This window comes from Nycticebus coucang, chromosome 6 (assembly GCF_027406575.1).
Source record: "Nycticebus coucang isolate mNycCou1 chromosome 6, mNycCou1.pri, whole genome shotgun sequence".
NCBI lineage: Eukaryota > Metazoa > Chordata > Mammalia > Primates > Lorisidae > Nycticebus > Nycticebus coucang.
Genome location: NC_069785.1, coordinates 11,259,628 through 11,272,941, shown reverse-complemented (window position 1 = coordinate 11,272,941; position 13,314 = coordinate 11,259,628). Strand labels below are relative to the sequence as shown.

Sequence of the window (13,314 nt, the reverse complement as noted above, 5' to 3'; positions counted from 1 at the left end):
TTATAGTTATTATCAGTATTGTCATTTTGAAACTATTATGAGTATTCTTATTATTTATAGCTATATCAGTATTGTTATTTGAAACTATTATAAGATAAAGCAAATAGGTCGTTGTGCTAACGTTGATAGACTACAATTTTCAGACTCAGAGAAAACATTAAAAATCAAAAAATTTCAGTAGAAGACCCTTTCTCTCTCTCTTAAAATAAAAAAGAAGGTATTTCTCTCTTAAAATAAAAAAGCCTACTGAATAGCTATAAGCAAGAACAAACCAGTAGCAGACAGCACCATTACCCATACTGAGACCTCTAAATATTATTTCCTAACAAAAGGTGCCAGGGAACCAGGCACAGTGGCTCATGCCTGGAATCCCAGCACTCTGGGAAGCTGAGGCGGGTGGATTGGCTGAGCTCAGGAGTTCAAGGCCTGAGCAAGAGCGAGATCCAGTCTCTAACCAGGTGTTGTAGCAGGCACCTGTAGTCCTAGATACTCAGGAGGCTGAGGCAAGAGGATCACTTGAGCCCAAGACTATGAGGTTGCTGTGAGCTATAATGCCACAGCACTCTACCTGGGTGACAAAGTGAGACTAAGTCTCAAAAAAAAAAAAAAGAGTGCCAGGGTTCATTGGGGGAATGGATTATTTTGGACTGGGGAAAGAAAAAAAAAAGCCAAAACATAGGATGCCTGAATTTGACACCTGAATTGTGGTTACATGAGAGAATATCATTATTAGGCCATATACACTGAAGTATTAAAGGACGAAAGGACATAATATATGCAACCAACTTTCAAATGGATTGGAAAAAATGAGAGGAGGATTATAAGAACAAATGGCACAAAATGTCAAAAAGGGGTGAATCCCGGTTCAGTGCCTGTAGCTCAGCGAGTGGGGCTGAGCTACACCAAGGCTGGAGGGTTGCAACGGGCCCAGGCCTGCTAAACAAAAATGACAACTGCAACTGAATACTAGCTGGGCTTTGTGGCCAGCGCCTGTAGTCCCAGCTACTCGGGAGGCTGAGGCAAAAGAATCACTTAAGCCCAAGAGTTTGAGGTTGCTGTGAGCTGTGACGCTACAGCACTCTACCCAGGGCGACATGGTGAGACTCTTTCTAAAAAAAAAAATTGGTGAATCCTAGAAAAGGTATACAAGAGTTGTATTATTCTGGGTGGCACCTGTGGCTCAAGGAGTAGGGCACCGGTCCCATATGCTGGAGGTGGTGGGTTCAAACCCACCCCTGGCCAAAAACCACACACACACACAAAAAAAGAGTTGTATTATTCTTACAATTTTTCTGTAAATTGATATTTTAAACAATTTTAAATATTTTGTTTTTTGTAAATTGTTTTACTTATTTTTGAAACAGAGTCTTAATTTGTCACCCATAGTGTCATAGTTCACAGAAACCTCAAAGTCTTGGGCTCATGTGATCCTCTTGCCTCAGCTTTCTGAGTAGCAGGAACTATAGGCACCCGCCACCACACCCGGCTATTTTTTTTTTTTCCTAAGACACAAGGTCTCACTCTATCTCAGGCTGATGTTGAACTCCTGAGCTCAAGCAATCCACCTGCCTCAGCCTCCCAGAGTGCTAGGACTACAAGTGTGAGCTACTGTGCTGGGCTATGAATTGTTTTAAAAGCAAGTAAATGTTCAGTGGAACTTAATGAGGTATCTCTACAGGCCTAAAATGACATAATTGATTGAAACACATATAGAATCAAATACAGGGTGAACATAAAGTTCATGTGTGATTTAAAATAGTTTAACATAGTAAATTGCAGACAAACTTTACGTCCATTCTGCAGATAACAACTTGTGGGTTCATGACACTTTATCACCTTCGGAGATTGCTATGGAACCAATTCACTACTCTAAAGATTGAGAAAGGAACGAATTTACATTTTTGCCACTGCTTTTCTTATATATACTATATCTCAGGGTAACTAAGTGATAAGGAAATGCTTTCTTTTATAGAATTTTAGTTAATAAATGCATAAGGAGGCTGGGCGCAGGGGCTCACACCTATAATCCCAGCACTCTGGGAGGCCGTAGCGGGTAGATTGCTTGAGCTCACAAGTTTGAGACCAGCCTGAGCAAGAGCAAGACCCCCATCTCTAAAAACTAGCCGGGCATTGGGCGGCGCCTGTGGCTCAGTGAGTAGGGAGCTGGCCCCATATACCGAGGGTGGCGGGTTCAAACCCAGCCCCGGCCAAACTGCAACAGAAAAATAGCCGGGCGTTGTGGCGGGCGCCTGTAGTCCCAGCTACTCGGGAGGCTGAAGCAAGAGAATCGTGTAAGCCCAAGAGTTAGAGGTTGCTGTGAGCCGTGTGACGCCACGGCACTCTACCCAAGGGCGATACAGTGAGACTCTGTCTCTACAAAAAAAAAAATATAAATAAATAAATAAATAAATAAATAACTAGCCGGGCATTGTGGCGGGTGCCTGTAGTCCCAGTTACTCGGGAGGTTGAGGCAAGAGGATCACATGAGCCCAAGACTTTGAGGTTGCTGTGAGCTGTGCTGCCACAAACTCTACCTGGGTGACAAAGTGAGACTCTGTCTCAAAAAAAAAAAAATGCATAAGGAATGACAGGATTTGAAAATCACCATTTTGCCATGTCTGATACAGTAATAGATCCAGCTGTGGCTATCGATAGTTGTTAAAACCATCAGTTTTATTTATTTATTTATTTATTTAGAGACAGAGTCCCACTTTATCACACTCGGTAGAGTGCCGTGGTGTCACAGCTCCAGCAACCTCCAGCTCTTCGGCTTGGGTGATTCTCTTGCCCCAGCCTCCCAAGTAGTTGGGACTACAGGTGCCCGCCACAATGCCCAGCTAATTTTTTGGTACAGTTTGGCCGGGGCCGGGTTTGAACCCATCACCTTGGTATATGAGGCTGGCGCCCTACTCATTGAGCCACAGGAGCCACCCAAATAGTTGCTAAAACCATCAGGTAAGAATTTGATGTGAAACTTGATAATGGAGGATCATCAGTTTGACACCTGAACTCAAACACACTAATTTAGCTTAGCATCACAAAAAATAGGATAGACAGATGTGATACACCTCATGACAAATACTGTTGGAACTATAAAACACAGCGACTATGTTTTCCAAACAAAGCATAAAAAAGAACCCGAAGCTAATCAAGGTTCATTTGGAGGTTGCCAGGGCACCAATTCACTACATCTATGTATTGGTTCGTAGAAAACTTGAAGAATGAGACATTCAGTTAACCAATAGCACAAGAAGGCAATTAGCCAAATCTAGAATGTGAGGCATTCTAATAGAGAAAATGACCTCATTTCTTCAATAAATACATAGGATAAAGAAAAGAAGGGATGAGGGGCAGTGACTGGCAGAGATTAAAAGGGATTTAAGAGACATGGCAGTCAAATGAAATATATAACATTTTGTTTAGATTCTGAATCAAAGCAACCAGTGGTAACAAAATTTTTTTTTTGAAACAATCACGAAAGTTTGAATGTAGACTACTAAATACTACAAAAGTACTCATTTTTAAGTGTGATTATATCAATGTGGCTTCTAGAATACATTTGTAAAGTTTCCTTTTCGATTAGAGATGCAGCCTCAGTTTTTTAGTGGTAATATTACATATCTAAGATTCATAGGATGTCCTTAAAAATATTCCAATAAAAACAAAAAAAATGAATAGATGAAGTAGAACTAATAAAATATAGTTAAAAGTTGAAGCTGGGCGATGCGTATGTGGAGGTTCCATTTCTTTTAAAAAAGAAAAAATAGGGCGGCGCCTGTGGCTCAGTAGGTAAGGCGCCAGCCCATATACCGAGGGTGGCGGGTTCAAACCCGGCCTCAGCCAAAACTGCAACCAAAAAATAGCTGGGCGTTGTGGCGGGCGCCTGTAGTCCCAGCTACTCGGGAGGCTGAGGCAAGAGAATCGCTTAAGCCCAGGAGTTGGAGGTTGCTGTGAGCTGTGTGAGGCCACCGCACTCTACTGAGGGCCATAAAGTGAGACTCTGTCCCTACAAAAAAAAATCAATAAATAAAAATAAATAAAAAATAAAAAATAAAAGCCTGGGAGGCATATCCAAACTCAGTTGAGCTGCTCCGATACGTGCCGTCTCTCCTTCATGGCGTTCAGTTTTACTGCTGGCCTTAAGTTCTAGTGCTGCACTGGAAGGCCTTCTTTTATATATTCCCTTAGGCATCTACTGCTGACTTCTACACTCTGTCCATCACAGTCTTCCAAAATAGGGTTGAAATGTCCACCCCAAATGAAAGAACCGTACATAATAGTAATTTTATCAAAGTACCCAAGAAACACAGTAGACCTCTGCCAGCTAACACTTTCTTTTATTCTCCTTCCCTGGGGTGAAAAAAATCTGAGGTATCTTTTTTTACATTCAGGTGGACTGTAGGATATGGCTTGGACTACTCTTTTGCACCTTCTGTTATGTCTTGCACTTACTAAGCTCTCAATAACTGTCTGCTGACTAGATTTTTCAATAATTTCTGAGTAATGTGAAAGCTATGTGTGCATGCTTTAGAAAAAGACAGAACTTTAAAAAATCCACATGGCCAAGAAATCTTAATATTTTAACATGTCCCTCTTTCAAAATGCATATTTCTATATTTTATATTATCTATAAAATACTTTAAATACTTCATACTGTATCTGCTAAGTTCCAATTTCGACTCTTTAAGAGTTGCGTTCATTAAGAATGCAGTTGGGGGTGGCACCTGTGGCTCAGTGAGTAGGGCGCCGACCCCATATACCGAGGGTGGCGGGTTCAAACCCAGCCCCAGCTGAACTGCAACCAAAAAATAGCCGGGCGTTGTGGCGGGCGCCTGTAGTCCCAGCTGCTCGGGAGGCTGAGGCAGGAGAATCGCTGAAGCCCAAAAGCTAGAGGTTGCTGTGAGTCCTGTGACATCATGGCACTCACTCTAAAGTGAGACTCTGTCTCTACAAAAAAAAAAAAAAAAAAGAAAGAATGCAGTTGGGGTGGTTAGCTGGTATTCTAACCAGGAAACGCAGGCTTAAGTCTTCTGCAATTACTTCTGTTATCTATAATCTGATCAATGCCCAATGTTTTGCTAATGAGCATATTAAATGTCAGGAGCATTTATCAGTAAAGTGGCTCTTTGACTAACACGATGTCAGGAAATCTCTCTTAATAGTAAAATTAAAGATTGAATCCATTCAGGCTGATAATTTATGGCAGCGCCTGTGTCTTGACCTCCTCTTTACAGTCTGTTCTTTGGCGTTGCAGGTTACCTGATGCTGACTGGTAAAGTACTGGGATCCTCTGAAATACTGCCTTGTTGGCCTTAAGCAAACCTTTCATCTACTGCTGGTTAGACACTCTACAGAAAGCTGGGGCTGCCTTGGGCTTGTGGACTGAACTCTTTTGTGTCTATTTTGCTAATGTTTCTTTGGTAAATGTGTGAATGTGTGGCAGAATTTGATCTGAGACAGGTTTTCATTATAACCTGGTAATGAGGATGTAAAGAAGGGGCTGTGCCACATCTACCTCAACTTTTGAGGCCGCTCCCTATCTACCAGAAAAACCCTAAGAGGTGAAGATGACAAAGTTAACTTGGTTCATTTCACATCAATTATCAAATTGACTTCCACAAAGCTATGTTTTTCAATTTTATTTTAAACATTTTACATGAAATGAAATTTGATCATAATCATTACAGAGCATTAGCACAGTAATATACACAAAGAACTTTTAAAATTAAAAAAGAATACAAGTGCCACTTTACTATGTAAACAAAAATAAAATAAAACCCTGATGCTAAAAAGATACCCACATATTTAGAGGTAAAATACACATACAAAAACATTTAAACATTAACATATTCCACAACTAGATCACATTCTTTGCAAGAGAGTACAAATATTAGTACTCTAAATCTACAAAATTTCAGAATCCTGTTAAAACCAAAACCATTGCTGGTTAATTATACAGCACAATTCATAAGGCAAAAATATAGGCATTATCATCCAGTTCTTTAATTTCACTTGTATTTTAAGGCAAACTTGGAACTTTTTGCTTAGTATTTTGAAATAAATGGGACTTACACATAACTTGGACAAAATTAACAATAAATTACCCCTAGTTAAATATGCATAATATAAAAGACATATGGATAACAATTTTTCTCTCTGCAGAGATGTAAACTGGATTTTTTACTCCATATTTACACCAGTAAGAAAATTTGTAAACCTATTGTATTTAAAATGTGTTATATTCCTACTCTTTCAAATGTTTATCAATACTGAATCAGTGTACTATAACTGAAAATCCAACACATACCAGCCACAGAATAACTGTTATCTAATTAAATCATGTCTAATTAAAGTGCTGTTTACAAAGGAAAAAAAAGGTTAAGAAGTAGAACTGGATGTTAACTTGACATGTGACATCTTAAAATTTCTTAACTTTCAGACTATAGAGGTTAAGAGGTTATCACAAGTTTATTGAAGTTTAAGCAATAAGTTTATTGTGAAATCAGATTTTCCTGAAAATGAGCACTTAGGTGACAATACCAGGAATCCACCATCGAAACCGAAAATAAACAGCATTACATGTACAGCTATTTCCCTCAATGTCAGCCATAGCCTTGATATTACAGGAAATAAGTTTTAAAATTTTTTCTGTATGTTTTTCTATTAGAAAATACATTATCCAATTCCAGGAAATTTGGAGTTCTGTACACATTAGGTTTTTTGTACTTCTTTTTCATGTCAATAAAACCTAATTGGATACTAAAGAACTATTTATACATAAACTAGGTTTCTAATCACTTCTTATGATGTTGGGGATAAGGAATTAGATTCATATTTTATCTTAATTGCTATTAGGTTACAGATCTCTCCCACTGTGTTTTACTCTCTTTGAGGGAGAGTATGTCTTACCTTTCTAGCTCCCACAGCCTGTAACAGAATGTCTTAGACATACAGTAGACCCTCTGTATGTATAAACTCTCAAAATGAACTTTCAAAATGTAAGCTACTTTCCTATCACTTGATACCACTTCCTATCATTTATTATTCACTCATATTTAAAACAGCATTTTAACATATGGAATTTGTAAATATCCTTGGGGCTACATTAAAAATCACTAAGTTGGCTGGGCATGGTGGCTGGTGGCTCAAACCAGTAATCCTAACACTCTGGGAAGCCAAGGCGGGTGGATTACTTGAGCTCGCAGGTTTGAGACCAGCCTGAGCAAGAGAGAGACCCCCTCTCTACTAAAAATAGAAAAACTGAAGCAAAAGGATCACTTGAGCTCAAGAGCTGGAGGTTGCTGTGAGCTGTGACGCTATAGCACTCTACACAGGGTGACAGTTTGAGACTCTGTCTCAAAAAAAAAAAAAAGAAAAATCACTAAGTTCTATTATGGCATTCAACAAATATTAAAAAGCTAAGGAATCCTAAAAGATAAAGTGTTCATAACATAATTATAGAAGACAATTATTTTACAACTAATAAGTTTCTATTTCCCAATGCTGCTCTTTCCCAAAATATTTCTGGGTAATCTTTAATATCTTTTCCCTCCTTGCCTAAATATATATATTTCTAACACCCTTAATCCTGGGGATTTATAACCAAACATGTTGATCCTTTTTAACATAAGAAATATGTGGCTGTTGGCTCAGCTCCCATAGTTCAGTAAGTAGGGTGCCAGCCACATACACCAAGGCTGGCGGGTTTAAGCCCAGCCCATGCCTGCTAAACAACTATGACAACTGCAACCAAAAAAACATAGCCAGGCATTGTGGCAGGCACCTGTAGTTCCAGCTACTTGGGAGGCTGAGGCAAGAGAATCACTTAAGCCTAAGAGTTTGAGGTTGCTGTGAGTTGTGACGCCACAGCATGCTACCGAGGTTGACATAGTAACACTCTGTCTCAAAAAAAAAGGAAGTATGTGGCTGTAAATTCACAATTTCAGGTGAGTATTCATATTTGAACCTTTCACAAATTTGTAACAGAAGGCTCTATAGTAAACTTATCAGTTGTCAGGTCAGATTTTATAGCTCTGGTTGCTATGAACAGTCCAGGTTTAGCAATACTAAAATAAATTTATTTCTAGGTTTTGAATATTTTTTCTCTTCCCATCATAGAGTTTCATAAATTTGTTCATTAGTATATGGCTCTTACTATTACCCAAGATGTTTCATGTCTAGTGTTTACCAAGATGAAATTTAGATTTTTGTCAAAGACAATGATCATTATGTGCTTTTGATCTAATTTGCTAAATGATTATATTTTATACTAATTGATATTAGAGTTGATACATGAGTAAACATTGTTAAAATGTATAGATGTGTTTACAATTAAAATAATTTTCTATAGTCTTTCAAATTCCATCATCTTCTGAGAGGGAGGGATTAAAAATGGAATATATTCAATAATTTGGTTAAATATGAACAAAGAAAACTGAGTTAGAGATTAAAATTCAGTATCTGATGAAATCTATTTTAAACTGCTTTTCCTTAAATAAAGCCTAGGCCAACCACAATAGTGCACCTTGTTTCTATGCAATAGATTTGTTCAAATCAATGAAAAAGTTATTGCTATGTATCATTATGTTATTTAAACAAGCAACACAGAAAATCATCAGACTGTAGATTTTAATAATAGCTCCTGCTGAGTTCTAAATTAGAAGAGACTAAAAATCACTTGCAAGGTTTTATAATCTGTGCAAAAATTCATAAAGCATGATACTACTTTTATGATTAAAGACAATTTTACATAGTTCTGTAGTATATATTCAAATCTACAACTGGCAGTTTATGGAAGAACAAGGAAAACTGCAAATTGCCTGGCTACATTTTTCAAGAAATAACATATATGCTAACAAATGAACCCATGTTTTATAATTACAAATGGCTTCTAAAAGATCAATAGTCTAGCACATTATGGCACTTAAGAATGAAGTATGAATGTTTTTAAGAAAAAAATATACACTGGTTTCCAGAGACTTTATAAAGAAGTAGTGGGCAGGTTAAAAAAAATCAAGGAAAAGAAAACAAAAATAACTATAGTACCAAAAATACAAGTACCAGCATCGTAACAAAATGCAAGTTATTGTTTTTAAGACTGACAGACACTAAAACATGCTAAAATAAAATAAATTAACCACTTCTTTTAAATAAGCTATCACTGGCTACAGTCAACAATTCTGCTTTAAAAGATCATTTCTTTAATCAAAGTAGAACTAAATTTGGAACCACTACTCAAGGTAAACATTGAGTTCCAGTTTTCCTCAATAACAATATTCAGTTACCTAAGAAATGTACAAAGTAAGGCATAACTGCCTAGTGCTTCATATTTAATACATATATTTCTGCTTTTTAAAAGGACATGTAATATGTAGCACAAAAAAGATCAGAAATGTATTTTTCTTTAAACCACTATTCAGGAACTATGGAAAGCAAAACATAGGCCATTTTGATAATTTCTGGATGTTAATATTAGTGCAATTGCTAACATTTTTAATAAGCACAAGTGAATCAAGCCAGTAAAAATGAAAAAGACTTATCAACACATGTCATGCACATCTCATACTGAGCATCCCAAAGAACATTGGTTATAGCCTTGTTATGGATCCTACAGTTAGCACCATTGTAATATCTGAACACTTCAAAAAAAAAGCGCAAAGATCCTTGAAAACTAAAATTATAAAGATAGATGAAAAATTAATATGCACTAAGAATTGTGCTAAATACTTCTCAAATATTTACATCAACCTTGGGAAGCCTGCCGTGTAATTAATGCAAAAGTTAAACAACTGACATGGTTAACTCTTTCCATCTAGGCTTAGTACACCATAGATGGGTAAATAACTTCATCTAGCATTAATCTGCCCATATACAAAAGGCATGAACAGTAAATATCTGACTTTTCTTAAAACAGGGCCCCAAATATCATGATAGTAAAAGCAACTGTCTTAACACTTGTTACATCCCAGCCCTAAAGTCATTTCCCAGGAAGAGTATTCAGATGAATCACTATGGCATATTTACAACCCTTAAAAGTACCAGAAAAAAGCAGCCCTTTGTTTGTTTTAAGACAAATAAAAAATGTGACGCATATGAATTTACATCCAACCAGCTTTTTCGGCTCTGTCCAGTCATTCAGTACTCTCTAGCATCTAAAACATCTCTCATCTTAATAAATCATAGTGCATATCAAGGAAGGAAGGAAGGAGAGCTGAACTTTTTTTAAAAAGCAGCAAGGTTTTCTATACTTAAGAACATAAAACTAGTCTATGCCAGTCTTAGAGGAAAAAGTGCACAATTCTATTGGTAAGGTCTTTTCCTTTTTTTTTTTTTTTGATTATTGATTTACTATGTAATCAAGAGCAACCAAAACTATTTGTCAATTCAAAGTACCAACAAAACTTTGAGTCTTCATGCCACTTCAAGTTAAAAAGCAAGCAATGCAGCTTGTGGATTTCACAAAACTGGGCATCCTTTCATGCGGCACAAGTTTCACTACCACACCATTTCCAGGAGTTCCACTTGTCAGAGTGCAGTTAATCCAAAGTTGCAGCGACAGTATATCATGCCTGCTGAATCCAGCCATGTGTCTGAGATAGGGTCATATTTCTGCACTGTATTCAAATAGGAAGACCCTGAGTGCCCACCAACTACATAAAGGTAGTTATCAATTACTGCAGCACCAACTCCTAGGATAGGTCAGAAAAAGAGGAAAGAAACGTGAACCAGGAAGTACACTTTTACTCACAAAAAATAAACAAATTTGCATTTTAAGTTTTCTTAAAATAAGCAATCTAGAAGCAGATACAGCAATCCCCCCTTATCTGAAGTTTTGCTTTTCATGGTTTCAGTTACCTGAGGTCAACCACTGTTCAAAAATAAGTGAGTATTATACAATACGATATTGTGAGAAAGAGATCACATTCACGTGATTTTTATTACAACATATTTTTATAATTGCTCTATTTTTTATTAGTCATTGCTGTTAATCTCTCTCTCTCTCACTTTTTTTTTTTTTTTGCAGTTTTGGCACTTTACCAAGGGTGACATAGTGAGACTATCTCAAGAAAAAAAAAAGGAAATAAATAAAAAGGATGTAGTATATCTTTCTACATGCTTTCTTATAACTTTATATTGCATTTATTTTATTAGAAATAATTAATTTTATCAAGTTTTCAAATACATTAAAACATGCAAAACAGGGTGGCACCTGTGGCTCAAGGTGTAGGGTGCCGGTCCCATATGCCGGAGGTGGTGGGTTCAAACCCAGCCCCGGCCAAAAAAATCACAAAAAAAAACAAAAAAAATTCATAACCATATAATCTATGCTTTAAAAATTCTACTTTAAATATGAACACACAACAGTTTTAAAAACAGTCTACCTCCAATTTTTTTTTTTTTTTTTTTTAGAGACAGAGTCTTACTTTGTCACCAGAGTGCTATGGTGTCATAGCTCACAGCAACCTCAGTCTCTTGGGCTCAAGCAATCCTCTTGCCTCAGCCCCCTGAGTATTTGGGACTATAGGTACCTGCCACAATGCCCAGCTATTTTTAGAGACAGGGTTTCGCTCTTGCTCAGGCTGGTCTTGAACTTCTGAACTCAAGCAATTGACCCACCTCGCCTCACAGAGTGCTAGGTTTATGGGCATGAGCCCTGGACCCAGCCCTACTACCCCAAATTTTTAAGTTCTCATTGTTTGTATGGCTTTCCCTCTCAAGGATACCAAAAAAACTAACTAAACACTAAAATAGTTAGGTCCAGTTTTTCCTTTCAGTTTCCCTTGCATGTTTATACTTCAAGAGTTTCTTTAATCATAAAAATAGACTGAGCAACCCAATCAAAAAATCTAAAATCTGATATGTTCCAAAATCTAAAACTTTTTTTTTTTTTTTTTTTGTGGTTTTTGGCAGGGGCTGGGTTTGAACCCGCCACCTCCAGCATATGGGACCGGCACCCTACTCCTTGAGCTATAGGCGCCGCTCATCTAAAACTTTTTAGGTACCATGTGATATACAAAGGAAATGCTCAATGGAGCATCTCAAATTTCAGATTTGGGATGCTCAAACTGGAGTTTTGTTGTATCTTACAAACAAAATTTGTAAGAAAAAATGTTAAGTCTTTTAATTTTGAGATAATGCTCTTAAGTTTAAGGTCTTGCTTCAAAGATTTGAGTCTAATATTTATTTATTTTTTTGAGACAGAGTCTCACTTTGTCACCATCAGTAGAGTGCTGTGGCGTCACAGCTCACAGCAACCTCAAACTCTTGAGCTTAAGCAATTCTCTTGCCTCAGCCTTCCAAATAGCTGGGACTACAGGCACACAAGACAAAATCTCACTATGTTACCCTCGGTGGAGTGCCATGGCATCACAGCACACAGCAACCTCAAACTCTTGAGCTTAAATGATTCTCTTGCCTCAGCCAAGTTTATTTCAAAAAAGGGTTTTTTTCTGGACAAGTAATCCGTTGTTATTTTTATATTCCACAGAACTATTATCCCAAGAACATCACTGTAGAAAACGCTGCCCTCCATGTTTAAAAAGTAGTAAAATATTATTACCTGTTCTGGGTTCTTTCATTGGCCGACACACAGTCCACTGATTTTGATGAGGATCATATCTTTCAATGCTTGACAAGTGAGAGACACCATTATGACCACCCACCACAAAAATGAAGCCTAGCATGACACCCACACCGAAGTGAATCCTTTTATCTGCCATGGATGCAACCATCTCCCAGGAGTCCTTACTTGGATCATAACGCTCCACACTGAAAACGTTCACAAAAGAAATAATTAATTTACAGATCCTTTGTGTCACTCTTCTTGCCAAAGCAAAACTAAAACTCACTTTAATTTTAAAAGTTCAAATAAACAGACAGACAAAAAACAAGAGTAGTTTGCCCCAAATGTTTAGATTTTGCTGACAAGATGCAGGGATAAAAGCTTATCTATGAACATTCCATTATACTGGGTAAACAGCAGAGAATATTAAAAGGATAGAACTTAGAGTCAGAAGACCTGGGTTCAGGTACTAACACAAATTCTTCTTTATTTTTTTTTTTTTTTTTTGAGACAGTTTCACTATGTCACCTTCGGTAGAGTGCTGTGGCATCACAGTTCATAGCAACCTCAAACTCTTGGGCTTAAGCGATTCTCCTGCCTCAACCTCCCAAGTAGCTGGACTACAGGCACCTACCACAACGCCCGGCTGTATTTTTTGGTTGTAGTTGTCACCGTTGTTTGGTAGGCCCGGGCTGGGCTCCACTCGCCAGCTCCTGTGCATGTGGCTGGTGCCCCAGCTGCTGAGCTACAAG

The 13,314-nt window shown here is 37.6% G+C and overlaps 1 protein-coding gene across 2 annotated transcripts in view; it reads right to left on the bottom strand.

The window, feature by feature from the left end:
• Positions 1-5,628: 5,628 nt before the first annotated feature.
• The window catches only part of KLHL28 (kelch like family member 28), a 33,837-nt gene continuing 26,151 nt past the window's right edge, over positions 5,629-13,314 (bottom strand). For both annotated transcript variants that reach the window (XM_053595359.1, XM_053595360.1), the window contains exons 4-5: positions 12,560-12,768; positions 5,629-10,688 (exon numbers count right to left, since the gene is read on the bottom strand). In XM_053595359.1, coding sequence (XP_053451334.1) covers positions 10,525-10,688; positions 12,560-12,768 — 373 coding nt within the window. In that variant the 3' untranslated portion in view covers positions 5,629-10,524. The remainder of the gene's footprint in view (positions 10,689-12,559; positions 12,769-13,314) is intronic.